The sequence below is a fragment of the Choristoneura fumiferana genome, chromosome 16, assembly GCF_025370935.1.
Source record: "Choristoneura fumiferana chromosome 16, NRCan_CFum_1, whole genome shotgun sequence".
Classification (NCBI taxonomy): Eukaryota; Metazoa; Arthropoda; class Insecta; order Lepidoptera; family Tortricidae; genus Choristoneura; species Choristoneura fumiferana.
This window is the reverse complement of record NC_133487.1, coordinates 16,659,560-16,686,934: the sequence shown is the minus strand read 5'-3', so window position 1 is coordinate 16,686,934 and position 27,375 is coordinate 16,659,560. Positions and strand designations below refer to the sequence as shown.

At 36.8% G+C, this 27,375-nt stretch overlaps 1 protein-coding gene and 2 long non-coding RNA genes across 3 annotated transcripts; all 3 read left to right on the top strand.

The window, feature by feature from the left end:
- On the top strand, positions 1-11,910 carry LOC141436014 (gustatory and odorant receptor 22-like). The gene is made up of 9 exons (XM_074098846.1): positions 1-111; positions 925-1,063; positions 2,006-2,256; positions 2,908-3,168; positions 3,247-3,374; positions 5,196-5,355; positions 5,808-5,879; positions 7,276-7,365; positions 11,673-11,910. Exons 1-9 carry the CDS (start codon positions 1-3, stop codon positions 11,751-11,753), a joined length of 1,293 nt encoding a protein of 430 aa, XP_073954947.1. The 3' UTR covers positions 11,754-11,910.
- Positions 11,911-14,998: 3,088 nt separating this feature from the next.
- LOC141436054 (uncharacterized) lies at positions 14,999-16,174 on the top strand. Its single transcript, XR_012452254.1, has 2 exons — positions 14,999-15,281; positions 15,358-16,174. It is a non-coding gene; the product is annotated as an uncharacterized lncRNA (long non-coding RNA).
- A 636-nt stretch (positions 16,175-16,810) lies between these two features.
- Positions 16,811-24,403, top strand: LOC141436053 (uncharacterized). The gene is made up of 2 exons (XR_012452253.1): positions 16,811-17,520; positions 17,558-24,403. It is a non-coding gene; the product is annotated as an uncharacterized lncRNA (long non-coding RNA).
- The last annotated feature ends 2,972 nt before the right edge of the window (positions 24,404-27,375 follow it).

Here is a 27,375-nt window from a genome sequence, read left to right as displayed (position 1 = left end):
ATGATTCCAGATCATTATTTTGACGAGGGCCTGAATAACTCACTGTACAAGGATGAGATGAGCCAAGTTCACAACGCTAAATCTGTTTACCAGAAGACGCAACAAGATTACGTAAGTTAATTTGTTACGCTATAGGTACGTACGTCTCTCTAATCCATATCCATCCATACTTATATATTATAAATGCGAAAGAAACTCTGTCTGTCTGTCTGTTAGGCTTTCACGCCTAAAACGCTGAAACGATTTTGATGAAATTTGGTACAGAGATGGAATAGACCTTAGGAAAGAACATAGGCTATCTTTTATCGCGAAAAAAAAAGGCTTTAAGGGGTTGAAATAGGGGATGAAAGTTTATATGGTGGAAGTTCGTCACTGTCAAGAGAAAATCATGAAACTTGGCATTTAGGCACTTAATAAGAAATATTTATTTGAACTTATTTAAAAATTCGACCTGTGAAGGAATGAAATAGGGGATGAAAGTTTATATGGAAGGTCCTCATTATCGAAGATAAATCGATTAATCTTTATTAAACTTGCCATTTCGGCACGTTAAAAGAGATAAATAGATATTTGTTCGCACGTTTTTTAAAATTCTTCCTGTGATGGGGTGAAATAGGGGATGAAATTTTATATGGAAGATCGTCATTGCCGAAGATAAATCGATTGTTCTTTACAAAACTTGGTATTTGGGCACGTGATAAGAGATAAATAGATATATGTTTGCGCGTTTTTAAACATTCTTCCTGTGTGGGGGTGAAATAGGGGATGAAAGTTTATATGGATGATCGTTATTGTCGAACATAAATCGATGGTTCTTTATGAAACTTGATTGGCTGCAACATTTAGACCAACTTGTAGATTCACCTCAGAAACGACACGACAACACACAGTTTGTCACGTTTACGGAAGGGCTCGATCTTACAGGAGCAAGAACAAAGAGACATGCTTTCCTCGCAAGATGGAGACACGTGTGAGACGCATGACCAGTTCTACCGCGACCACAAGCTGTTGCTGGTGCTGTTCCGCGCTCTGGCCGTCATGCCCATCACACGGTCGCGACCTGGTCAGTACTCTCTTTTCTGTAAGGACATAAGTACGGGCCTTTGGCCTGACGGTGCCCTGAAAATCCAATGCATCAAATACACACATGAAAAATGTTTTTCGCTGTCAATGTCTTTTACACTTTTAACGTTCCAACGGACTCCAAATTCGTTGATGCTTAGTGCTGATGGGCGTCGGCATACTATAAGTCGGTTCTGAGGCTGAAATTAACCGTCTATACCATCATTTACCATCTTCACTCATCCGCCGTCCGTCATATGCCGTCTTCTTTTTTTACTCGACTTCAAAAAAAGAGAAGGTCAGAAGGTCATTAGTTAATTGGCATTGGTCTCAAAAAAAAGTTATTTTTTATATATTTTTTTCATAAAATAGGCTGTCAGTGTTAGGATTTGGCGGTTTAGTTACGTAACGTTTATTTACGATGAAGATCAAACAATGGTCAAATTATTTTGCAAATATACACACGATCATTTAGTATTTTTTTTACTAAAATGTTATAAAATGATTTATTAAACCTATTCCTCGAAATGGTTTTGGAATTAGATCACATTGTAAAAAAGTGATCAATGCCAATTCGGTTAAATTTTTTTTTGTTGGTCACCTCAGAATTTCCTTATTTATGTACCGAAAAAGAGAAAAAAAAAACTTGTAAAAAAACTTGTAGAAATGGGGGAGGGGTAATTACACAAAAGATCCCTAAGGGTCGAAGTGTATCCGCAAGGACCCCTAAACATAACATAAGATAAAGATAAGATGTAGAAATGGGAATACTTCCAATTAGGTAACATTGTCACCAAATCAGGATCTGATGAATGGATCCCAAGGAAATCGAGTATTGTAGGTACGCTATGGTGGTTGGATAGATTTAGTAATTTGGCCACGGAAATCACTATTTGGTGAAGTGGAATTGATGAGGAAGACTATTAATATTTTGCTTCATCAGGTACAATCACGTTCAGCTGGAAGTCCCGAGCAACCATGTACGCCATCTCCTTCTACATAGTAGCCACGGTCGTGGTCCTCACAGTTGGCTACGAACGCATCCTGATCCTGCGTTCCACGAAGAAGTTTGACGACTACATCTATGCTATTCTGTTCGTGGTGTTTCTCGTGCCACATTTCTGGATACCTTTTGTCGGGTGGGGTGTGGCACATCAAGTCGCCATTTATAAAACTAGCTGGGGAAAATTTCAAGTAAGAATCCTAGACAATGATTATCTGAGAGTATTGTGCAAGGTCCGCTCGGATTGCTACCACCATCTTGCTCGCTAATCCTGCCGTGAAGCAGCATTGCTTGCACTGTTATGTTTCGGCGTGGAGAGTAAGACAGCCGGTGAAATTACCGGCACTTGAGGTATCCCATCTTAGGCCTCTAGGTTGTCAACGCATCCGCAATACTCCTGATGTTGCAGATGTTTATGGGTGGTGGTGATTTCCTACCATCAGGAGACCCATATGCTCGTTTGCCACCCAGTCGAATAAAAAAAAAGAAAAAGTATTTGCTGTCTATCTATATTGCGCACACAAACAATATTTAAGTAGGTTTGTGTATACATAATAGTTTCTCTGAAAATTATTTGTGTATCTGGGCGAATATTCAGCGTTTTTGCAGCGTTTTTTTTGTCATTGGTGTCTTCGCAGGTGTTAAGTATTAAGAGGTAATGCTCAGGGTTGTTTTGTTATGAAAATTGAAGACAATGCCGATGCTGAATTTGGCGTGATTAAAATTCTTGTGACTTGTCTTTTCGTTATGTTATATAAACGGGGGACGCTAATGACGTTTGACCGCGCGGTCAAAACGCTCGAATATTTGCCCATCTACCTGAGCTTCTTTATTTTTTTTAGGTTAGATATTACCGTGTAACCGGCGAAAACTTGCACTTTGGAAATCTGAAGACCCAAATCGTGGTCATAAGCGTGGGATGTCTGCTGCTGGCAATCGGTTTTCTCCTGAGCCTCTGTGCCTTAATGGATGGCTTCCTCCTCCGTCACACCACAGCTTATTACCACATCATCACTATGATTAATATGAATTGCGCCCTCTGGTACATAAATTGCAAGGGTATCAAGATAGCCTCGCAAAGCCTCTCCGAATGTTTTCGTAGGGTACGTGTAGTAAAATTAAATTGTGTTTTATGCCCCTGTTTTATGAATACGGGCGAGTGATGGTCTTGTTTTTACTAGGACGTGCATCGGGAATGTTCGGCGAAGTTAATTTCGCGATACCGTTTTCTGTGGCTGAACCTGTCAGAATTGCTGCAATCCCTTGGCAATGCGTACGCTCGGACGTATTCTACATATTGCCTGTTCATGTAAGATAGTTGTTTACTTCTGCTGAACCGTTTCGATATTGCTACACGTGTATTTGTTTTTGCTTGTTGATTTGCTATAATGAGATAAACATAAGTATCGTACGTTACTGAGAGCAGAACACTCAGTCAAACAAAATACCTGAGGAATAAATTACACTGGGCACAGGACTCCTCTCAGGGCCCACAGGTCCCCACACGGGCCCAGTGCGGATTGGGAACTTCACGCATACCATTGAATTACTTCACAGGTGTGTGAAGGTTTCCTCGCGATGTTTTCCTTCACCCTAAAGCTTGTGGTCAATTTCAAATGTAATTTCGCACATGAAATTTCGAAAAACTCAGGGGCCGGGGTTTGAACCAACGAACTTCTGTTTGAGAGGCAATAGGTCAAACCACTAGACCACCACGGCTTTTTTTTTCATATATATAATTATAAATGCGAACGTGTGTGTGTTTGTATATTTGTCCGTCTTTTCTTTTTGCAATAGAGATAGTTTATGGGCCAGATCTCTTATATCCGAATTTCACGCAGGCGAAGCCGCGGGCAAAAGCTAGTATATAATATAGGTATGGGTAAATAGACTGGGATGGTGGTTGGATAAGTAACGTAAAAGTAGATATATAAGGTACCTCATACTCAAATATATTTTCAGATTGATAAGTCGGAGGGAAATATTTATATTCGTTTCATATGACTATGTATAGTGTATAGCTATTATGTTTTTATAAATAAACCATTGTGCCAGTTCGAGGGATATAGATATAATAATCTTAATGCAATAATCAAATAAAAAAGTTCTTAGGTTACATTCTAAAGACAATATGTTCCCAATAAATCCCAGTGTTTGTTGCGAAACGAAATTAATTTTTAATAGTTAGAGTTATTCAAACAGGCTAAGGCCAGTAGGGAAATAACGCTAATACATAAATGACAAGATACGTATAAAGCCCTTGATCGATTAGTAGATTAGCTTGACATAATTAGATTTAACAACGGTTTTTCCGAAGTAACTGAAGCGAAACAGGTTTTACCCGCAAGTATAAGCTAAGGCATAGCTTAGACGGCGAACGAAGGCCATAGGTACGTGCCTTTGCCTTTGATTATATACAACATGATTGTATATAATCCAAGGCACGTGCATTGTTCTGAGGTACGTGCCAATTTTGTCGCGCGACAAAATAATTCGAGCACGTCACTATTTTATATTAATTGGTCAAAGTCAAAAATCTTTATTCAATTTAGGCTATAACTCAGAACAATTATTCTGAGGGCCATAATAAGCACTTATGAAGGTCAAAAAAATCTACCACCGATTCGGAAAAACCTATGTTGAGAAGAATCCGGCAAGAAACTCAACGAGGTATAGTTTTTAAACAGATTTACAGTATTATTGATATTGGTAGCTTTATTTTAGTCCATACAATTACTAAGTAAACGGTATTACACTGATTCTAATATACTGAATATTATTTGTTATAAAGTTAAATTTTACTAGATAATATTCACATAACGCACGCCATCGAATACAAAACAAGTGACAGATGAGAAAGACACACTACAGCGAGTGGTACAACAATTATGTATTTCGTACATTATTTTTCAAGACTTTATTTATTTTGAAAGCACTCACCATGGGTCCTAAGTTAAAGCAGTAGGCTACCACGGATTTCTGTACCTCCTAACGCCCATAGTCCTTTATAAGTGACTTATTGTAATTTGAACATCAAACTCTATCATAAATGGCATAAAGATTGATGTTCATTACATCTAAAATTTGACTTGGGCGTTAGGAGGTTATGTTTCAATTAACTTTGCAAAAGGTTCTTCAACATAACAATAGCAGTGTATGGGGCGCTGTCAGAGATCGTGGACCACGGTTTTGGCTTCAGCTTTAAGGAGATGGGTCTCTTCGTTGACACTGCCTACTGCTCCACGCTGCTATTCATCTTTGCTGACTGCTCGCATAAATCCACACTTAAGGTAATCAATCTTTAATCTGGCGAGGGCCACGAGGGCTTTTCTTAGATTTAATTTAGTGGTAAAGTTTTAAGTAGGTCGTATTTACTTTATATTTAAGTTTTTTTCTCGATATTTTAATTATTTTTCTGTTAATTTATGTGTGAATAATTACACGTAAATCGATCTTTTCAATGAAAGTAATTTTAAAATTCATAATTTTACCGATTTTAATTCACTCAAGGGTTTAAGTCTTATAAAAAAAAAACACCATATAATATGTATAATACCTATACGAATATTACCTAATATTATTTTCAATATTATTAGGGCTCTCAATACCCGTACAATATTTGATTTTAACTTTATTCCAGCAAGAAACGATTTTTGGTAAAATTACAATTTGGTAAATTAAAGTAATATCTATGTGATTGCAAAATTTATAGCATTACATTTCTCATATTTTAAATCTTTAGGTAGCAGCGGGTGTGCAAGATACTTTACTGTCTATTGACGTCTTGGCTGTCGATAGACCCTGTCAGAAAGAGGTAAGAGTTAGCTAAACTATCCAAAAAGACGAACGAACACGGTACGTGAACGATTGTCTAAAATACTTTCTGTACTACAATAATACATAGTAGGTATTATCTGAAGAAATATTCTGCGAAATAATAATTCGGTCAAACACTAGTTTAGGTTAGATTAAAACATACAATAAAAAAATTCGAGATTTAGTAAAGTACTTACTTACGACGACGCTTGCTTGCGGCGACTTGTGACGATAACGAACGCACCAACACCTACGAGTATGTGCTACGCTGCATCTACGAAATATCGTAACCGCTCTACGAGACTTCGTAGTCAATATGAGGTCTTGAAGTTTAACTGCTACTAAAAGTACGCAATAAATCTCGCTGCTACTACTGCAATATCGAGGTTTTCTGAATAATAATTGTGCGTCAAAACAATTATATTCAGCTATATATGTGTATAGGTAAAATAAGTGGACTATTTTACGACACATTATATATTATTATTATTATTTAGAAGCCTGTAGAGGTGTCCGACTGCTGGGCAAAGGCCTCCCCCCATGTCCTCCACTCTACCCGTTCTTGGGCGATCATGATGATCATTATGACATTATATTAAGAAATAAAAAACGTTTACTCTTTAAAAACGTGAATGAATAAGTTCCCTTTGTCTTCTTATTACTTAACTGTTAATTTCATGTGTTTTATGTTATTTTATGTACAGTTGTTAAATAATAAAATACCTAGAGAAGTTCCAATAGTTTGCACATTTTCGACGCTCAGTTCATTAACATGGACTCGTCTAAGTATTAGCTGTGGTATTAGTAGGTACTTGTGTCGTTAACACAATAGCAAAAACAAATGCACTTAAAGTGTGCGTTGTATAACATGTAGCGATACTAGGGGCAGGAAAAAGTGTGCAGTATCGTTAGAATTGAGTAAAGCCGGAAACATAATATATTACTAAAAAGCGACGCCACGCCATGTCGTTCGATGGATGTTTCTATCTGCACCTGACCATAATAAATATGGGACTGATTGTTGGACGGCGTGTGCAAGCGTGGCGTGGCGTCGGGTTTTGAAATAGCATGTCCGCACCTTAATTTTTCTCTACAGTTGGCTGCAAGGGCGTCGCCAGCCGATGGCCGGGGGGGGGGCAAGTTGATTATGGAGAATGAGAAAAGCATGAATTGTAGTTAAAGTCGAGAGCACGTGAAGCTTTTCACTTGTTTGTAGTACGAGCTCTACATCTACGTCGATTATATTAACTTTGGTTTGGTTGCTTTACATTTGGCAACTTTTTTACAATCTCTATGTGGGGCAGCTGCCCCTCCCTGGCCCCCTTGGCGACGCCCTTAGTTGGCTGTACCTGGAGATTTGACCACTTCCATTGAATTTGTTCTATCGTTTGCAGATCGACCACTTTATCCAGGCCATTGAGATGAATCCGGCTGTCGTGAGTCTGAAGGGATACGCCCACGTCAACAGAGAGCTTCTTACATCGGTTAGTAACAGGTTAATCAATTACTGTGGCATATGATCTCGGTTATCATTGAGCGACTAGACATATTTTGTAACGGATTGTTGATCACGATTATCTGTGTAAATACAATAAAATAATAGAACACTTATTAAAATTATATATTACTGATACATGCATCCAAATATCGAGAGTTTAACTTTATAGCTTTTTTATATAAAAGAGGGGATGCTTATTATTGAAGAGAGATTAGATTAGTTAAAGGCAAAGGTTAAATGCTATTACATCCCGTACAAACATGTCAAAATATGTCTTTGCAGTTAATCGAGAATCAATAAAAACAGTCGTTGGGCCACTGTGCACAACTGATGTTATTGTACGGCTTAAAACATCAAAGACCATTTCACTTTCCAAAAAGTCTATGAAACAATTGATCTGGTTTTTCTGATTTAGGAACTGTCACATACAAATAGTAACACTTACTTGGCCGACTGTACAAAAGCGACGAGCCGCTTCACCAAACGAAACATATTTTTTTTCTTGTGTTCACATTTTATAAGTAAATGAAAACAAAAACTTGTCCTCAGACCGATAAGGTACAAATGTTCTGTCCTCCTTTGCATACTAATATCTGTTAAGTAATCTAATTAAAATTCAGCCGTGATTTTACAACAATTTCTCAAGTTGCGGTTCAATTATCATATTCATCATACGTTTACTTCGACGTAAAGAGCGGGAAATTCATAATATTGCTCTTGTGCGTAGTTTTTCGAACGAAACTTTGTTATTTTTTATTGAAATTAAATTAAAAAGTTAATTTTGCTGTATTCGATAAATATCGTTTCTAAAAGCTATTATTCTCCATAGTAGTCTAGAAATATGTACATAATATTACGATATCGTATATGGACGAATTGTCCGTGAAGACCTTTTGCTTAGTAAAAACTAATCCTAAATAAAATAATTTTGAGGTTCTTATTCCTTTTAGTTAAAATAATTGTAATGTACATCTTACTTAATATTAACTTTAGTTGATCCTAAATTTAAGTCTTAGTGATACCAAAACCCCCTCCTCCTAATCCCTTTTTTGCGAAGCAACAATATTCAGAATTACATTTTCGATTTACAGTTTATTGTTTTGATTTAGATAAAAAGGTACTAGATTATGTCAATGTATAGACTACACGTGTTGTATTTTGTTTTGAGAATTATTTTTAAATTTATCGGTATACTCGTAGAATTATTTTGAAAATGGCAACAGTAAATAGGCCATTGCATCTCGTAACTAACGCAAACTTGTACGAGTAACTGCGTCTTATTCGTGGTTTAGTGTTAGGTACGAACTGTTCCATAACAATCACCTTGTTCCATTTCTGCGCCAAATTACAATTGACGTGCATTATTGAGTTCTCCTTCTGGGAACTTGAAACTTTACCACAATATTATTCGCCCGTTTACTGCTATTGGCTGTATGCTAAACTAAACACAAGAGAGTTTCTGTGTAGAGCTGCGCATTCAATCTGAATTCAAGATATTGGATAAGATTTTTAGGGGCTGTTTCACCATCCATTGATTAGTGTTAACCGACGGTTAAATGTGATGCCGTCTATGTCTATTCGAACAAAACAAATAGAGACGGCATCACACCTAACCGCCAGTTAACACTAATCAATGGATGGTGAAACAGCCCCTTAGAATGAAAGAAAATAATTTAAAAGAGTTATTTCTTAGAAAATACTTTAAAAGACAGAGACAGAAGTCAATTTGTTGTAGAAAAGTGTTTGCAAGTCGGCACAGTATACCTATTCTAGATGTATGCTGCAAGCGCCTATGTACGTAATTTACTGACTAACAGCCAGATATTTTCTTTGGATTAGTATATAAAAGGGTTAAGTATTTAGCAAAAGAGCTATATATCATTTATTTATGCCCACTTTAATCGAATTCGAAAAAAAGAAGGAAGTTATTAATTTGGTTTAAATTTTTATTATTTTTGTGTGTGCACGTTGCGGCACCGACTTCAAAGTGGTAGAAAACTATTGTTATGGTTTATAATTTAATAAGTAATTTATTTAAGAATATAAACTTATAGAAAATACAATCATATACCTAAGATACTACTAAATACTAAATAATAAATCTAGGTACTAGCTAACTTAAATAATATTTTTATATTATAAAAAATGACCGCCTCGAATCGTTCCTGGCGCAAAGGTGCCCAACACGCTTGCCGCGTTCCCGCGTTGAACGGCGATAGATAGCCTTTGCATCAAGAACGACTCGGAGCGAGAGTCTAATCCCCGGTCCCGCAGCCGGCGTCCTACCTCTTTAAAAAACAACTTAGCCTCCGAGCACCAACAACCGGTCGTCTCCACCGCAAGCGCAACAAATATGTAATTGGAGAGGGCTGAATATTTCTCACGCTTCCTAAGGGCCGCTGATTCCGCAGCAGCTCCCGCGGTCCTCGTGGTTCGACCCAGGTGCGAGGCTGCAAAAGTGCTGACGCAGGTAGCGTCCCAGAGAAGGCACTTTCCCTTTTGCCATGGCACCAAGGTCAGCCCATCAGGCCTTTTACCATCTGACCGACTAAGACCTGGTGGCTCCAGCACGCACGGGAAGTTAGCTGAAACCAGGGCCCTTCTTATTATTTCATTGAGCGCGTGATGGCGCGGAAATCTTCCCACACAACGATGGTCAATGCATGATGACCGTTGCTCTCAACCATAGTGCCGCAGATGCATATATGAGGTTCGCAAACATCACAGCCCAGGCGAAGAGCAACAGCCACCCGCAAGGAGTCGTCGTCGAGGAGCGTTCCTAAGTGAGGAGAAGGAAGTGCGTTTAACCAAGCCCCGGATTCCGGCCTGGATATGGCAACTAGCCTGGCTCTATCCACGCCTGCAGCCCTCTCCAATAGGCAATCGGAAATCCGCTTCACCCCCACCTCGTCCCACGAGCGCTGGAGGTGTACCGTTTCCGGCACTGATGAAGTAGGGTTGAGAGACGACCAAGCTGCTCGTGCATCGGAGGCATAAGGTATAATGGCTTTACTATCGTTTGAGGGTAAAATTTGCGTTACAAGGTCGACAACGCCAGCCGACGACGCCAGGAAAGCCGGCAGACACACGTCTCTCACGCGCCTTATGCCTAGCCCCCCGTTCCGAATGGGGAGAGAAGCAAGGTCCCATTGATCGGCATTAAGTGAGACATTCAGCAAACACTCAACCGTCTCTTTCAACACAGAGTCAAATGAATCAATGTGCGTGATGCTAAGCCAAGAAGGAACCGTGCGCAAAAAATAGGTCAACTTTGGTACCGCAAAGCATACACGTTTATAATTGGTTAAATTTTTTGGTATATATTTTTTTGATATATTTAGTAGATTGATTGTTAGGTAGGTACGATATCCTCATAACTACAACAATAACGTATAATAAACAGTAGCTATGATGGATGGAAATAATTCACTTTTACTAAATTAAATTACGAATGCTGATGTTATCTTGTTAGAGCTATGAAGCTGATGAAGGTAATTTCTATTCGCGTATGATATTGTCAGCTCTACCTTTGTATTTATGAACGTAGATATTATTTTATATCTGGACTACAGCGTACAAAGATGAATCCTTGTCGCAGTAAATGTCTGGTTGGCCTTCCATACATCTGCCAAAGATAATCATTGATTGTAAAAGAGTTTCACCCTGGTACGTGATTCAGTTTTCTCGATTGTACCTACATGCCTATTTTTATATATACCACATTTGAGTTTTAGATATTTTTTCCAAGTAAAGGTAATTGGCAAGGACGGCTGACACGGAAAATTTGGCCGAATGGCAGAAATTAGCTCAGACAAAGAGACGTGTAACGTGTAAGGAAGCCTTTATCCAGTAGTGGGACACAAGTGTAGGCTGTAAAATAAAAAATATTGGCGCTCGTTGATTTCAAAGTGCCAGAAGATATAGACTGAAAAATCGCCATAAATTTTCCTTACGATATTTTACAAGTTTGCTCGAAAGTTTTAATATTATCTGGCGCCCACGCCCATGCCTCAAGAAACTTTAAAGTCAGCGGCATACCTTTCGACATTGCAACAACCCCGAAGACTATTTTTTAAAATTAAATTTGTTTTTCTATGCTTTAAATTATGTACATAAAAAGCGAAATTCGTGGTAGAGCATAAAAATAGCTGTTAATTTATTTGTTTACATTAAGTCGTTCATAATAAGACGCCGTACACTTCTCAGCAGACATGTGCCCAGTCTCATTTGAGCTTGACTGATTTCCACAAAAAAACTAATCTAATTTTAACATGTTATTCGTCTTGTTTTCAGGCAATTAGCATGATCGCGATTTACCTCGTAGTGCTGCTGCAGTTCAAGATTTCCCTGCCTAAAGATATTCCGGGCACTTAAGTCTTATGCTTTACTTAATTAGTCACTAACCATCATCTATATTTATCTGAGCAATATATAAATAAGTCGCGAGCCTATAACTGAGAATACAAGGTCAAGGAAGAAACCAGTGGGAATATCAACAAAACTGACCCAAATACCGTGCAGATCGAGCCTAACGGGCATGGTTCCTCTATCAGTTTTTCCAGCTAATTTGCTTTAGCAGTAAATTGTACTTATTTGAACTACTTTTGTTGCTGATAGCTTATAGATTTTCTGACTCAATATATGAGTATAAACAATGCAACAACGTTTTACTTTATTTACTTACCATAGCACAAATAGCACATTCACATGACGTATTTTTAAAATTCTTGTTAGTATGAAAAACTACACTGGTATCGACTGCAGAACTTTTATCTCTAGGGCCTGGACGGGTGTTTAATACTCAATTGAACACTGACTCATGTAACATTACCGCGAGCATTTCACACATCTCAGTAAGCACGCAGCCTTAAACACGTCAAAATTAAAAAGAAATGTATCCCGTATTAATCATAAGAAACTTTGATTGGATTTTAGAAGACAATTGAATAAAGCGTTTCATTTAGATATGGTCCGTTCTATCTATCCTATATACAATACCCTATTTGGCTCAGAGTTCAGTGTAACATAAAGGATGTGGGAGACGCAATTAAGTGCGAGATTTGGTGTATTTTTCAATCTAAACCTTGGGTGAATTAATATTTTTTTGGAGGAGAGAACCATCCGTAATCATTTGGAGGACACAACTTTTATTGTCCTTTATTATGATAAATTTATTTTACAATAGATACAATTTGTAATTTCCAACAAATTATTTCATTACAAATATATAGTGATCCAAACCAGAGACCGCATTGTCTAATGCTCTGGCGCTCGCTATCGCACATCACAGTCTCTTTTTACTCTCATCCTCGACCGTGAGACAGAAACAATTGGTGAATTACGATGTGGTAGTTAATGCGAAAACTTATAATTTATTGGAGTATCACTTCATAACACTAAAACCAACGTCTTGTTAGTTTTTGCGTTTATTTAAAAAATAGACGATGCACAAAAAAACCTATATTTTGCGGGCTAAAAAACGTGGGCCGCACAAACGTAAACAACCGGCTGGTCTTCGAAACGCATTGATTAAGATAATGCTAATATAATAAAGATATATGGATTAGGGCTATTCGTAATTAAAACACACGAAATAACATGAGTTTTCACACAGCACACAGAAAACAGTTTAAAAATAGTTCAGGGAGTTCAAAGTTTATTGAACTGAAGAACGGTCAAATATCTCAAAATTTCGCTGAACCGCTGAATTGACCTTTAACAAACAAAACATAACATAAAAATCGTATGTAAAAACGAACAACATTAGGTAAATGTTTGCTCAATAGTCATTTTATTTTTATTATACTTAAAAGAACCATTCGGTAAAATTTAATGCAAACTTTTTAATTTTAAGCATAATGGACGTCAATTGCAGCAGAAATGGCGTATAATACTGACTGGAATTGTTCTGTCGCCCGCAATCACTTGTTCATAACTGAGGATTTTTTAATCAACTTTTGTTTTAAATATTGTCGTTAACAATCAGAAAATCGTGATGGTTTTATGAGTTTTTTTTATTGTGAATTTCAACCAAATTTGTTAATTTTAGGGTATCATGTGAAACATGGCATAAAATACAATCTGAAACATGGCTTCACAGAATAACCGAACTGAGAAGGCTGGAATCGAACCCGTCCTCACAATAGATTGCAATCTATAACCAAAATAAACTGGATAGGAATGAACCAGTGAATATTTCCTATCAGTACTTATCTCAGGTGCTTATTTTTACTACGCTAGTTTATGTAAGCAAAAATTTAGTTACTTGGGTGAAATTTTCTAAATCAAATCGTATATACACGCAAATTGGTCGAAACTCCGCGACCTGATAAGTTTGGACTGTACATTGATTTAATTTGTAATTAAAAAGCGAAAACCCATTATTTTTAACAGCTGCAAAAATGTCACTTTTGACTACGATCCATGTCTCAATTTATTTATTCCTGATTGATAAAAAAACCTATAAATACTATTATTATAGCTACATTAAACTGACTATCCTGGCTAAAGTAAATACTTTTTATGTTTTTCTGATACCCACATTTGACATCCCTCACTGTGGGAAAGGGACAGGGTTGTCCTTAGCTTACTTGCACAGCACAAATTTTAACAGACTACAATTGAAGTTCTTATACGGATATTTCGAATGAAGATCGGGAGAAAAGTGTGCTAAGATTAATGTAGAAACCTTGTAAATGAAAGGCTATGGATCAAATCAGTAAACGATATTAGTGCATGGTAAAGGTAAAATGATAAGTATGTTGGTTTGTTCATGCGTGGCCCTATTATATGGCTTCGATCGTAAAGCAGTTCAAAACTCCTGCATGCAAAACTGAACAAAAGTATTTCAAAAAGAGATGTGTATGAAAATAGTCTTAAATCTAGGAAATTTAACCCTCAATTCGACATCCCCACTAACGAATTCAGCGGTAGCGTCTTCACCCTTATGTAGTTAGTATTACGTTAGCCCGCAACAAGCGGTTGCTTATCATTCATAATGCGAACAATGGAATTCGCACCCGTCGTCTGTATTTCCGGATAAATACATCTAGGCTTTCAAGCAAGGCCAATAGGCTATTAAAACCGGTGAGATACACTTTTGGTGAGATAGGGGTAATCAGGTCAGTTTATGTAAGAAAAACTAATTTAGACGGCCAGATGGCTAGTGGTTAGGAACCTGATATAAGTAAGGTCCCGGTTGATTTATGTGTCGTGGCATAATTTGTATGAAAAATAGAATGTTTGTTCTGGTTGGGTTTTAAATGTATTTAAATGTATATTAAATATTTTTTGCTTAGACCCAAACACAAGCTTTGCTAATTTAATTATTAAATTGTTAATTGACCCTGATATTTATTTATTATTTAATATACATGGAAAAGTTTTTTGTTTTGTTGCTTAATTCATGCAAACGGTTAGGTTTTTAAAATTTCAGATAGGTGCCTGATCTATGGTCTGGGACTAGCGAAGACCATATCCTAAAAAGGATATTTTATTACTGTGGGTGAAATTTATAAAAAGTAAGTATGCCGATGCTTTGTTTTGTTTTTCTGGCGATGGTGCCCCAATAAAATCTAAAATACGTTATGTCCATAAATTTTTGACCAATTGGTTGTAACGGAACGTTTGGCGGCATCTGTCGGAATTAAAAGTCACTTCGTTGAAAGCATCAATGTCGTGTATTTTTTACTGTAGCTTAAACAGCGAGTGACATTGACAGTGACATTTGTTTCGGATTTGAGTTTGACAGCTTGATCCTTCATCGTCATCGATGATGTCGGCGGATGTGCGTTTGCGTAGAGGAGCTGCGTGGCAAATAGGCCTCCGCCTTGGAATCCCGAGGCATCCCATAATTGTAAGGCCAAATGGCTGAAAGTTTGCAATAGAACAACTTCAAATGTAGTAAGTTTGTCATTCCTGAAGTTAGTTCAGTGTTTTTTTCTGGATTTCTGATAGTAACAATAGTTAACTCTTTCAGGTTTATGGAACCTTAAAATTTTATGTCGCCTGGAACTGTAATTTCCTTCAGCCGTCAACACTGCACTGGTGAGTATCATAAAGACTGGCAATTTCAGTCAACAGTGCTGTAAAGTTAGATATTTAATGCTGACATTTTGTTACAGAGATTTTGAAATAATACAGTACTGGATCTAGGGGTGGGAGAAGGAAAAGAGATCAATCCTTCGAGGTAAATATTGATGATGCCTTTCTACATACTCTTAAACCAGTAGTGTCAATGATGGCTGTAACAAATAATGTTTTGTTTCAGGGAAAAATATTTTTTTCATATTCATTTTCAGTTTCATATTCAGTTTTCGTTTTATTGAACTGTATGTACTGAAAGTACTGTACTGAATTGATTTTCATCTCTATCGCTGTCTTCTTCATGCTATGTCGCTATACTGAAGCTTTTACTCCAGTCCTCGTCACCATGGATGGTTGATGTCACATAGCATGTTTTAACTAGTACTTGGGGACAGCTCATCAATATCTAGTGGAAGCCAAGAGATAGGAGACAAAGCACAGGACAGCCGGACGGTAGAAGCACGGAGTGAGTGTGACCTGTCAGGTTTGAGAAGAGCCCTCCTGTAAGTCATTTCGATCTCTCAGCAACCATAAACACTGTAGTTTTCATAATAAGTAAGAAGCAACAAATTGTCCAAACAACGCGAACCGTTAACGCGACCCTGTTTCTCTTCTGTCTTGGGAGTCTGACCTTACATTTATCCAAACACCATATGTAAGAACCAGTGTTAAAATTCCACCTTCGCTGATTAAAGACTTTCACTGCAGAAGAGTATTTTTATTTTATTTTTCCATGCCAGTTGAGCCAGCTTTCAATGGCGCCCACTAGGTTTGGATAATTGTTGCTTTCTTATGGATAATATTTAAGACTGGATTGTCAATAAAAGAAGCGTATGGCACGCTGGCATTTCTATTCTTAAATAATCCAATTTCATAGTAGTGATTGTATTGTTGTGTTGTAGCTGCTAGAGACTTTCATTTTGTTACCCTTACTTGACCACAGTGTATAAAAATAAATATTGTGTTTTTTCTCACAAGACCGTGTTCAGCAGGTATATTAATATATATTGAGATATACTGATACATAAGGAAATTGTTGGTTGCAAGATTCATAAATAGCTATTGCTTTCAGTGTAACATTCTGTCAAACAACAATAAAACAAGTGTTAAATTCAGTGAAATTATCTTATTAAAACAATACTATTTACAACAGATTTCAAAACAAAACAATTATTAAACAACTTGCATGTCATATAAACTTGTTTTCTGCAAATCTTGTGCTTGCTTAGTTGGCTTACATGCAATAAAGAAAAGTGCTTAAATTAGTAGATATTTACATTTCAAAATTTAAAGATCAAACATTAGTTTAATTACAGAAACACCTTTCTTTTAGTAATAATGGTAAATTAATCAGTAATAAAATAAAATCTTGTTATAATTGTTGAACATAGTCAAACAAACATATGTGAGTACATATTTAAGTACATAAGAATAAGTGCCAACTGGTAATGTGTGAATAAACAACATAACAAACAAACTTGTCATAAAGGTCAACTTTAAGTCATAGTGACCTGATAATCTAAACATTTTATGATCTATTTTCATCACAAACAGTGAATTTGATGTGCTTGTAGTGTTCTAGGTGACAATTTTAATACAAATTAGGTTAAGCGGGGTTCCATAAGCTTTGAAGTTGTTCGGGGGGATTTTGTTTTTTATTGCTACTCAAAATAAAGATAGCAATTGTTTTAATGTTCTTTTGTCTAGCAAAAGCTAGCAATTATTATTATAATTACTTTTTTTGGAATACTTCTAGCGTTAATGCTAGTAGATTCTTTTATGATATTTCTAAGGGAAAAACCAAAAGAAATACTTTTTTTTAGTATCTATTCTTGGTACTGTGTTAGTTATAATTATCTAGGTATACTAGCCGAGAGGTTAGTTTTAACTTAGAAACTTAATAATTAGTGATAAAATTTTGGTACAGACCTCCGGGTTACAAATTAACTTAGTTGTTAGCGAATACTAAACTAAGTTGTTAGTGTTTTGCTTAGCAGTTTTTCTGCTAAATTACTTCACAAATATTATCTACATAAACAAATAAACTGCATGTTAGGTTAAGAGCTACTCTAAAGTACAACCTAGCTACCTAGGTTATACATTAGTAAGAACTGTTACTAAAATAATTACTTACTAAATAGTGATACTGGAGTTCTAGTACCATACCAAAATTTTTTAGTATTTACTGTATTGCAGTTACTTTTAACTAAAATACTTGATAAAATATATATAATATAAATTAACATTTATTGAGTTTTGGTGTAAACTTTTAGTGGTAAACAGCATTTTGTTACTCAGTTTGTTAGGTCAACCCCTGGGATAGAGGAGGAATAGTGTTGTGTTTAACATTCATACATAGGTAAACAAAACAAACTTATATAGAATAACACTTGGACTTTGTTGTTTCTTATCTAAAACATGGATTTAAAGAAAATAAATTATCATTCGTTGCTGCGAGATGAGTTGACATATGAGATCAGTGTTAGAGCAGAGACACCGGGAGATACAGTTTACATTATGAGAAAACAACTTAAGAAATTATGCACAGAATTTCTGCCTGAAGAAATTATAGGTGAAGATTTGCGAACTAGTGAGGAGTTGCCTGTAATTACAGAGAAAATGAAGGAGTTACAGTCTAAGCTGAGTTCTTTGGAGAAAACTAAAGACAGTCGTTTGTTAGTCCGTGCCAAAGCTTTGTACTGTCACCTTTATTTTCGACTGTACAGGTTAACTGTACTTGAGTTACAGGTAGAAAAGGAAATGAGTGCTAATCTAAAGTCAAAGTTGGAACAATGTTCGGTTATTATTAATAGGTTCTTAACAAAGCAAAGCGATCTTGGAAGTACCGGTTCTGGTGTCTGTGCTGATTTATGTGAGGTTACAAAAGAGTCTACAGGTTTTAATCTTCTAAAATATGTCAACAATAAGTTCAACGGTTTGTCAAGTGTTCATTCGTTTTTAGAAGCGGTAAACGAGCGTGCTCAAGCGTTTGGTATTTCTGATGAGCAGTTGTTTAACTCAGCTTGTTGTTTGTTTATCGATCAAGGTCTTTTATGGTATAGAGGAAATAAACACAGGTTTCAGTCTTGGAAGGGGTTGAGCACTTTGTTACTCGAGGAGTTTGCACCAACGGATTTTGACTATAGACTACTGCAGGAAATCCATTCGCGAACACAAGGACAAGACGAGCCGACTCATATTTACTTTGCGGTTATGAGTGGTATGTTTGCACGTCTTGCGAGTCCAAAAAGTGATAAGGAGCAATTGGAAATCTTGTTTCATAATATTAGGCCATCGTTTTCGGAGCAGCTCGCATTGCAGCAAATTAACTCCGTCGAAGATTTACGTCGTTGTTGTAGGATAATTGAGGCTGCACGTCAAAAAGGAAAATTATTTGCGGAACCGCCAAAACAGTCTTCATTAAATCCTGATTTTGTTTATAAAGGTAAAACTGCAAAACAGGACTTTACTGCCGTCGCATCTACATCTGTACAACAACAGAGGTCGTTCAACACCTTTAGTCATGGTGCTCGTAGTCGAAATATACCGCCACAACACCAACGACAGTTCGTTGACCAACGGCCACAGTACAAACCACCATCACAGTTTCACAATCAAAAGCCGTCAAATACCGGCAAGATGTATTGTTATAGGTGCAAGGTAGATACACATCATACTAAGGCGTGTACCGACAAGCGTATTATGTGTTTTAAGTGCGGTCAACTCGGGTATACGACACGATCGTGCCCGAAGTGTAGACTTAATTTACAGCCAAAAAACTAATTGGTGAAGGTCGTGGCGGCACTTCAGTAGAAAAAGCCGTAACTACTGATAGTACAAAATGGTTAAAAATGGTATCACAATATTTTAAAAACAATGCCGTCACCACGGTCCTTTTTAAACCTGACGACAACGACATTCGGCCTTATTTACATGTTAATATTCTGGATTTGACTATTTGTGCATTGTTGGATTCCGGCGCTGCAATCTCGATTATAGGGAATGGTGCACACGAGCGTTTTGTCAATTTAGGCTACCAAATGGTAGAATCCGCTACTACTGTCACTGTGGCAGATGGTTCAGTATGCAATACAATAGGATTTATAACACTGCCGCTATCTTTTAAAGGGGTTACTAGATTGATAAAATTTCACGTTATACCTACTATAGTATCGAATGTTATCCTAGGAGTCGACTTTTGGAAAGAATTCTCGTTATTACCAGAAATTTTTGATAAAATTGCTTATATTACGAAACCCACAGAATTTATTAGAAATGCAGCTCAAATTGATCAACAATTAAATAATTTAACATATTATGACAATTTGACATCAGAACAGAAAGAATTGGCAGAAATTGTAATTAAAAAGTTTCACGAAATTTCTTTCGAGACTAAGGGTCTGGGTAGAACTCATTTAATTGAACACAAAATTGATACCGGCGATTCACCACCGATTAAGTGTAGACCATACCCCATGTCACCGGAAAAGCTTAGGGAATTACATAAGGAAGTGGATAAAATGCTTAGCTTGGATGTAATAACCCACAGTGAAAGTCCGTGGTCTAATCCGGTCCTTATGGTTCCCAAGTCGGATGGTACATGGCGATTTTGTTTGGATTGTCGCAAATTAAATGCAGTTACTAAAGGGGATGCTTATGCAATACCTTACATACCCCAAATACTAGATAGTCTTCGAAACGCAAAGTTTATTAGCTCAGTCGATTTTAAATCAAGTTTTTGGCAAATAAAGTTAGATGCTCAGTCACAAGAAAAAACTAGCTTCATTGCACCGGGAAAGGGTCTGTTTAAATTTAATGTCATGCCATTCGGTCTTACTGGAGCGCCTGCGCGTCAGCAAAGGCTTATGGACATGCTTTTTGGTACACCCTTTTGTAGTGAAGTGACCAAGGGACTGGTATTTTGCTACGTCGATGACGTAATAATAGTGTCAGAAGATTATGATACACACTTATTATTACTAAATAGAGTATATCAGCGTATTAAGGAAGCAAATCTAACGATAAATTTTGAAAAGAGTAATTTCTTTCGCAAGTCACTCAAATATTTGGGATACATAGTAGACGAGTGCGGTTTACGGACTGATCCAAGTAAGGTGCGTGCGGTTATAGATTTTCCAACACCAAAGAATGCAAAGGAGGTAAAAATGTTTTTAGGTACGTGTTCCTGGTACCGACGTTTTATAAAAAACTTCTCCACAATAGCTGCACCTTTGAACGCACTTACTAGTACGAAAACAAAGTTTGTTTGGTCCACAGACGCGGAAAACGCATTCATGGATTTAAAAAATCATTTAGTATCGGCACCCATTTTAATATGTCCAGATTTTGATAAACCGTTCACAGTACATTGTGACGCTTCTAGTTATGGCATTGGTGGCGTCTTGACGCAAAACGTGGAGGGAGACGACCATCCTATAGCCTATATAAGCAGGTCTTTAAATAAAAATGAGCGTAATTATAGTGCGACAGAGAGAGAGGCACTAGCGGTTGTGTATGCTGTTGAAAAATTTGAACCATACCTAGGTACTAGGCCGTTTACTGTCGTCACTGACCACGCGTCTTTGAAATGGTTTATGAATTTAGAAAACCCAACGGGACGTCTTGCCCGATGGGGATGTCGCCTGTCGCAATTTAATTTCAATATAGAGCACAGGAAGGGTAAAGACAATGTCATACCTGACGCTCTGTCTCGATTGGTGAAAGTAGAGGTTATTAATACCTTACCGTCAGCAACCGCGACAGATGTGTGGTATAACAAAGTTTACCAAGGTTGTATTTCATACCCAAAGAACTACCCAAACTATCGAATAGAAAACGGTGTACTTTACCGATATAGTAAGGGGAAATATTCTTTGACTGACGAGTTTGAGTGGAAACAAGTTGTTGCTGAGTCGAATCGCACTAAGGTCATTGCTGAGAATCATGAACCACCAACATCAGGTCACATGGGAGTTTTTAAAACACACCGAAGACTAAGTTTACGATTCTTCTGGCCCGGGATGTACCGCGATGTGCTAAATTTTATTAAAAAGTGCCCAACATGCTCAGCCTACAAACATAAAACGACGCTCACTCCAGGTCAAATGGGTAAACCTAAACAATGTTATAGACCATTTCAAGTGATTTCCGTGGATTTAGTAGGACCGCTTCCGAAGTCGCGATCAGGTTTTGTACATCTTTTAGTAGTTTCTTGTTGTTTCTCCAAATATACGATGTTATTTCCTTTGAGGCGGGCTACAAGTGCAAATGTGGCTAAAAGTATGGAAAACTATGTGTTTTTAGCACACGGCATTCCTGAAACAGTGGTTACCGATAATGGGGTTCAATTCACTGGATCAGAGTTCCGTAATTTGATGAAGACATATAGGGTTCCGCGTATTCATTATGGCCCAAGGTACGCCCCGCAAATGAACATGGTGGAGAGATACAATAAGACCGTGACCACAATGATTGCATCATATGTAAAGGATGACCATAGGTCCTGGGATCAGAATATTTTTAAAATTCAATTTGCCCTAAATAGTGCGGTAAATGAAACGACAGGATTTTCTCCGTTTTTCTTGGTCCACGGCAGAGAACCAATAATTAATGGCGATTTTTATAAAGACTCAGGTGACTCAGAGTATGTGGTGGCAATGCCTAGGGAAGAGTATGCGGGTGAATTTGGTGCTTTGGAACAAATATTTACAAAAGTACGATCAAACTTAGAGAAAGCCCACGCGACGAATACTAAGTATTACAACTTAAGGAGGCGCGATGTAAAATTATCGGAAGGTCAAGAAGTTTGGCGTAAAACTTATATTCAGAGCGATGCAGATAAACACAAAGCATCCAAACTAGCACCCAAATACATGAAGTGTATTGTAAAAAAGGTACTGTCACCGTTGGTTTACGAACTGGTCGGTTATGATGGCAAGGATCTTGGTTCATGGCATATTAAGGATATCAAGATTTACTCCTCCTAATTTCTGGCTTGAGTCATCGTCGAGGAACGCTTAGTTTTTTGTTGTTCTCTTTTGTCAGCCGTAGGACGTGTTTCACGTGTTGGTGGTACCACTTGTGTTTCACCAACGATGCCAAGGTTATACAAGTAGAATAGGTTAGATTATTATAAGTTTCTTAGTAGGTTCTAAGATGTTTTTAGGTCTTTTGCACGCAAAAGGTACTTACACAAATAGTGTAAGACCATAAATATAGAGTAGCATTTCATGTTAAAAATGTTACTCAAGGTATCTTGGGGAAATATCGAGTCGCACTGGGATTACAGGAGTGACTCAGGGATAGTATGACAATAGGCGGCATTCAGTAGAACTAAAGCTGATGTCTTACACTGGAAGTTTATGAATGAAAGAGGATGTATGAAATTGTGGGGATTTTGTGCATAGGTTCTCCGGACTGCAGGGAATTCAGCAAGGAAAGAAGAAGACATGTCCTGAGTTGCAAGTTGTCTTAGATTAGCACGGTTAACTTATGGTCGGATGACATTTTAGTTAGATAGGTTAGGAGCTTTTCTAATTGTTATTGCTCTTAATTTCTTTTACTTTCAGGAAGTTCCGTTCCAGTTTAGGTTTCTACACTAGGCTAACTTTAGTAAAGCATAGCTTTGACTTTCCTTTAGTTAGGCTGTTGTTTTTCAATTTCAGAGTCTTAGATTGAGGCTCTATCATCATTTCTTTTACAGACGCTGGGGACAGCGCAGTTTCTCATTTCTTTCGAAACTTTCCGTAAGGGGGGGAGTATTGTAACGGAACGTTTGCGGCATCTGTCGGGATTAAAAGTCACTTCGTTGAAAGCATCAATGTCATGTAGTTTTTACTGTAGCTTAAACAGCGAGTGACATTGACAGTGACATTTGTTTCGAATTTGAGTTTGACAGCTTGATTCTTCATCGTCATCGATGATGTCGGCGGATGTGCGTTTGTGCCGAGGAGCTGCGTGGCAAATAGGCCTCCGCCTTGGAATCCCGAGGCATCCCACAATTGTAAGGCCAAATGGCTGAAAGTTTGCAATAGAACAACTTCAAATGTAGTAAGTTTGTCATTCCTGAAGTTAGTTCAGTGTTTTTTTCTGGATTTCTGATAGTAACAATAGTTAACTCTTTCAGGTTTATGGAACCTTAAAATTTTATGTCGCCTGGAACTGTAATTTCCTTCAGCCGTCAACACTGCACTGGTGAGTATCATAAAGACTGGCAATTTCAGTCAACAGTGCTGTAAAGTTAGATATTTAATGCTGACATTTTGTTACAGAGATTTTGAAATAATACAGTACTGGATCTAGGGGTGGGAGAAGGAAAAGAGATCAATCCTTCGAGGTAAATATTGATGATGCCTTTCTACATACTCTTAAACCAGTAGTGTCAATGATGGCTGTAACAAATAATGTTTTGTTTCAGGGAAAAAATATTTTTCATATTCATTTTCAGTTTCATATTCAGTTTCGTTTATTGAACTGTATGTACTGAAAGTACTGTACTGAATTGATTTTCATCTCTATCGCTGTCTTCTTCATGCTATGTCGCTATACTGAAGCTTTTACTCCAGTCCTCGTCACCATGGATGGTTGATGTCACATAGCATGTTTTAACTAGTACTTGGGGACAGCTCATCAATATCTAGTGGAAGCCAAGAGATAGGAGACAAAGCACAGGACAGCCGGACGGTAGAAGCACGGAGTGAGTGTGACCTGTCAGGTTTGAGAAGAGCCCTCCTGTAAGTCATTTCGATCTCTCAGCAACCATAAACACTGTAGTTTTCATAATAAGTAAGAAGCAACAAATTGTCCAAACAACGCGAACCGTTAACGCGACCCTGTTTCTCTTCTGTCTTGGGAGTCTGACCTTACATTTATCCAAACACCATATGTAAGAACCAGTGTTAAAATTCCACCTTCGCTGATTAAAGACTTTCACTGCAGAAGAGTATTTTTATTTTATTTTTCCATGCCAGTTGAGCCAGCTTTTCAATTATTTTTAAAATTCGCTATTATATATTTATTCATTTGAAAGATATTGGGCTGTTTTAAAATAATTAACTATTAAACGTTTTAAGCCGGTGTTGCCTACAATTTAATTTTTTTTTATTTATTTTAATTATAGTTATTTAATGAATCACTGACAAAATTTGCGCCATTATTTGATGTGAAAATGAAGTTCACGAAATTTAAGGTCATTATTGTTATTAATTAAATAAATGTATTTTATGCTAAATCTCGCTGTTATCTTGTCTAAAAAGGAAAGTTGCTTTTTTTTGGTATATTTTTAATAAAATTCCGATTTGCAAATTAACTAATGTACTGCAGTTAAAACGATTTTTTCAAAAGTGCGATAGTTGCATTAAATTTTAAATTGGCGCTCATTCCACAGGTTAACTATACTTGAACGCTCGCAATCTCTAGTGGAAGCCGAGAGATAGGAGCAAAGCACAGGATAGTGGCGTAGAAGCACGGAGGAGTGTGACCTGTTGGTTGCAGAAGGCCCTGCCTTACAGTCATTTCGATCTCTCAGCAACCATAAACACTGTAGTTTTCATTTAAGTAAAAGCAATTAATTGTCCGAAGCAACGCGAACCGTCTAACCGCGAGCCTGTTTCTCGCCTGTCTTGGGAACTGAATACATTATCCAAACACCAATATCTAAGAACCAGGTTAAAATTCCACCTTCGCTGATTAAAGACTTTCGACTGCAGAAGAGTATTTTTTTATTTAATTTTACTCATGCAGTTGAGCCAGCTTACAGTAAAAGCTCCAGTTTCTTAAAAAGATCAAAGTTGCAAGCATGGGGAGTCGAAAGCAGAGTTTGAGATATTTTATTCGTAGTATCAATTTCGGAATCGGTCGTTTTTTTGCTTCACTTCGGTGTCGCGGAAAAGAAACCATTAAAGTGTTAGGATTATATCACAACCACTTCCACTCTTTTTGGCCTTGAATCTTGGCAAGGTTTGTAAAAAGTGTCGGGTTACACAAATAAGCCAAAGAAATGCAAAAACGTTACTTAGACTTACGGTTTCTTTTTGCCCAAAACTGGGCAAAAGTACAGTGAGTAAATAAAGTGTAGGTCGGGCATTGCATGTTTTTTTTTGAAGTTTATATCAGTTAATTAAACTATGTATTATAAAAAAAAATAAGCTTTGGAAAAAAAGAAAGTTCTAATTTGCACTTTTAACTTGGTATTTTTTTTAGATTCCTAAAGACTAAACAAACTTTTTGGTGCTTCAATATTTATTTAACGATACCCCACGTATGGATTCTCGAGATTATAATCGCCATACATATTTATGTACCCAAATCTGGGAAAAGATTATTTTTCGCCAAATATTATTCTAGCACTTTGTCTGCATATCCATGTAAAATGACAGCATTCTTGCACTAATAGCCTTAAGCTAAGCCGTTGATGGATGGACGGTAACTATATGGGTTCTTTGTAGGGCAAAGAAATCCTAAAAGAATAGCAAAATCTTGTAACTCCGTAAAACTTTGCGTTAATTGAATATAACTTCGCTGTCTAAAGGGCACAAAGTTCCTTTGCTCATTGATCAACTTGGCAAACTTTGGCCGGTCAGTGATTGAGCACTTTTTGTCTTGCCAATCTTTTTGCAATTAAATTTTAAATAACTTTTAAATAGAGTGCCGAGCATATCTCTTCTGATTAAAGTTAAGTTGTATATAGAAAGATTCGGTATTCGATGTAAGCTTTGCTAAGCTTACTTTGGGACTAGGTCAATTGGTGTGAATTATCCCGCGATATTTATTTATTTAAATTAAATAACAATCAAAAAGTTTAAAAAGTTTAAAGTGTAGAGCTTGGAAACTGGGATTTTGATACAATGTTGAATTATAACAAAATACCGTTTAGCAATAGATAGTAAGTAAGCACGAATAATAGCGAACAAAGTAGGTAAGGTTTTTTTAGTTTTAAAACAAATCAGCGATTGACTTTACCTGATGGTATGCAGATGAGATCAAAAGGTTAATTTGCTATAAAATCAATAGACGTAATAATTGGTTAAAATAGATAATTTATTTGGCATATTCCGATTTTCAGTAAATTTTACTTGATTATGTAATACACAGATTGATTTAAATTAGTTTAGAGATTATTTAGGCAAGGTTAAAGTTTAGTTTAATATTATTTAATAACACTGTGAAGTTGAGTATTTATGAGAAAATTACTTCATACTAATTATTCATTTCATCTTTATGAGTACGTACCATGAACAAACAGTACCTACTTGTGAATATAGATAAACTACTGAGAGCGTGAATTGCATGTAGTGGTATTGTGTGTGTATAGGCATTATATTTTTAAATTTCACTTTTACCATAATATCAGCATAAACAGAAGTTTGTAATAATTATATTGAAGAAAATTCTAAAATAATGTCAGTGTCTATTTTAATATTATTTACGTTGTGCGTATATTTTAATGGCTGATTTTTTTATTGTATTCTCGCAATTTTCAAAATAATTCTCTCTGGGCCCGTAAGACTGTGATAGTTACAAAGTTTTTTTTACAAACTAGGGCAAAAAATAATTTTGGTGCCGATTGAAAGTCAAAGAAGCAAATTATTTTGAACTGTTATAAATATTTTGAACTCGAACTGATGAAAAGTTTTGATTCTCCTTTTACCGCTGTCCAGTAGTTAAAAAGGTCACTCGACTTTTTTGTAATATTGTGTCTGAGAGTAAGAAGAGTAAAAATTCAAAGCAACCAAAAAATTCACCTCTACAAGTTAGAAAGTTACGTACTCTCCGTCGTCGCATGCCCAGATGACTTTGTCAACTATGAGAAATGGTTAAAAGAAAAATTAATACCGACTTAAACCTAATAGCGTGCTTATCGTAGATAATGCCTGCTATCACAACAAAGTTTTGAAATCGTGCTCCAACGTTA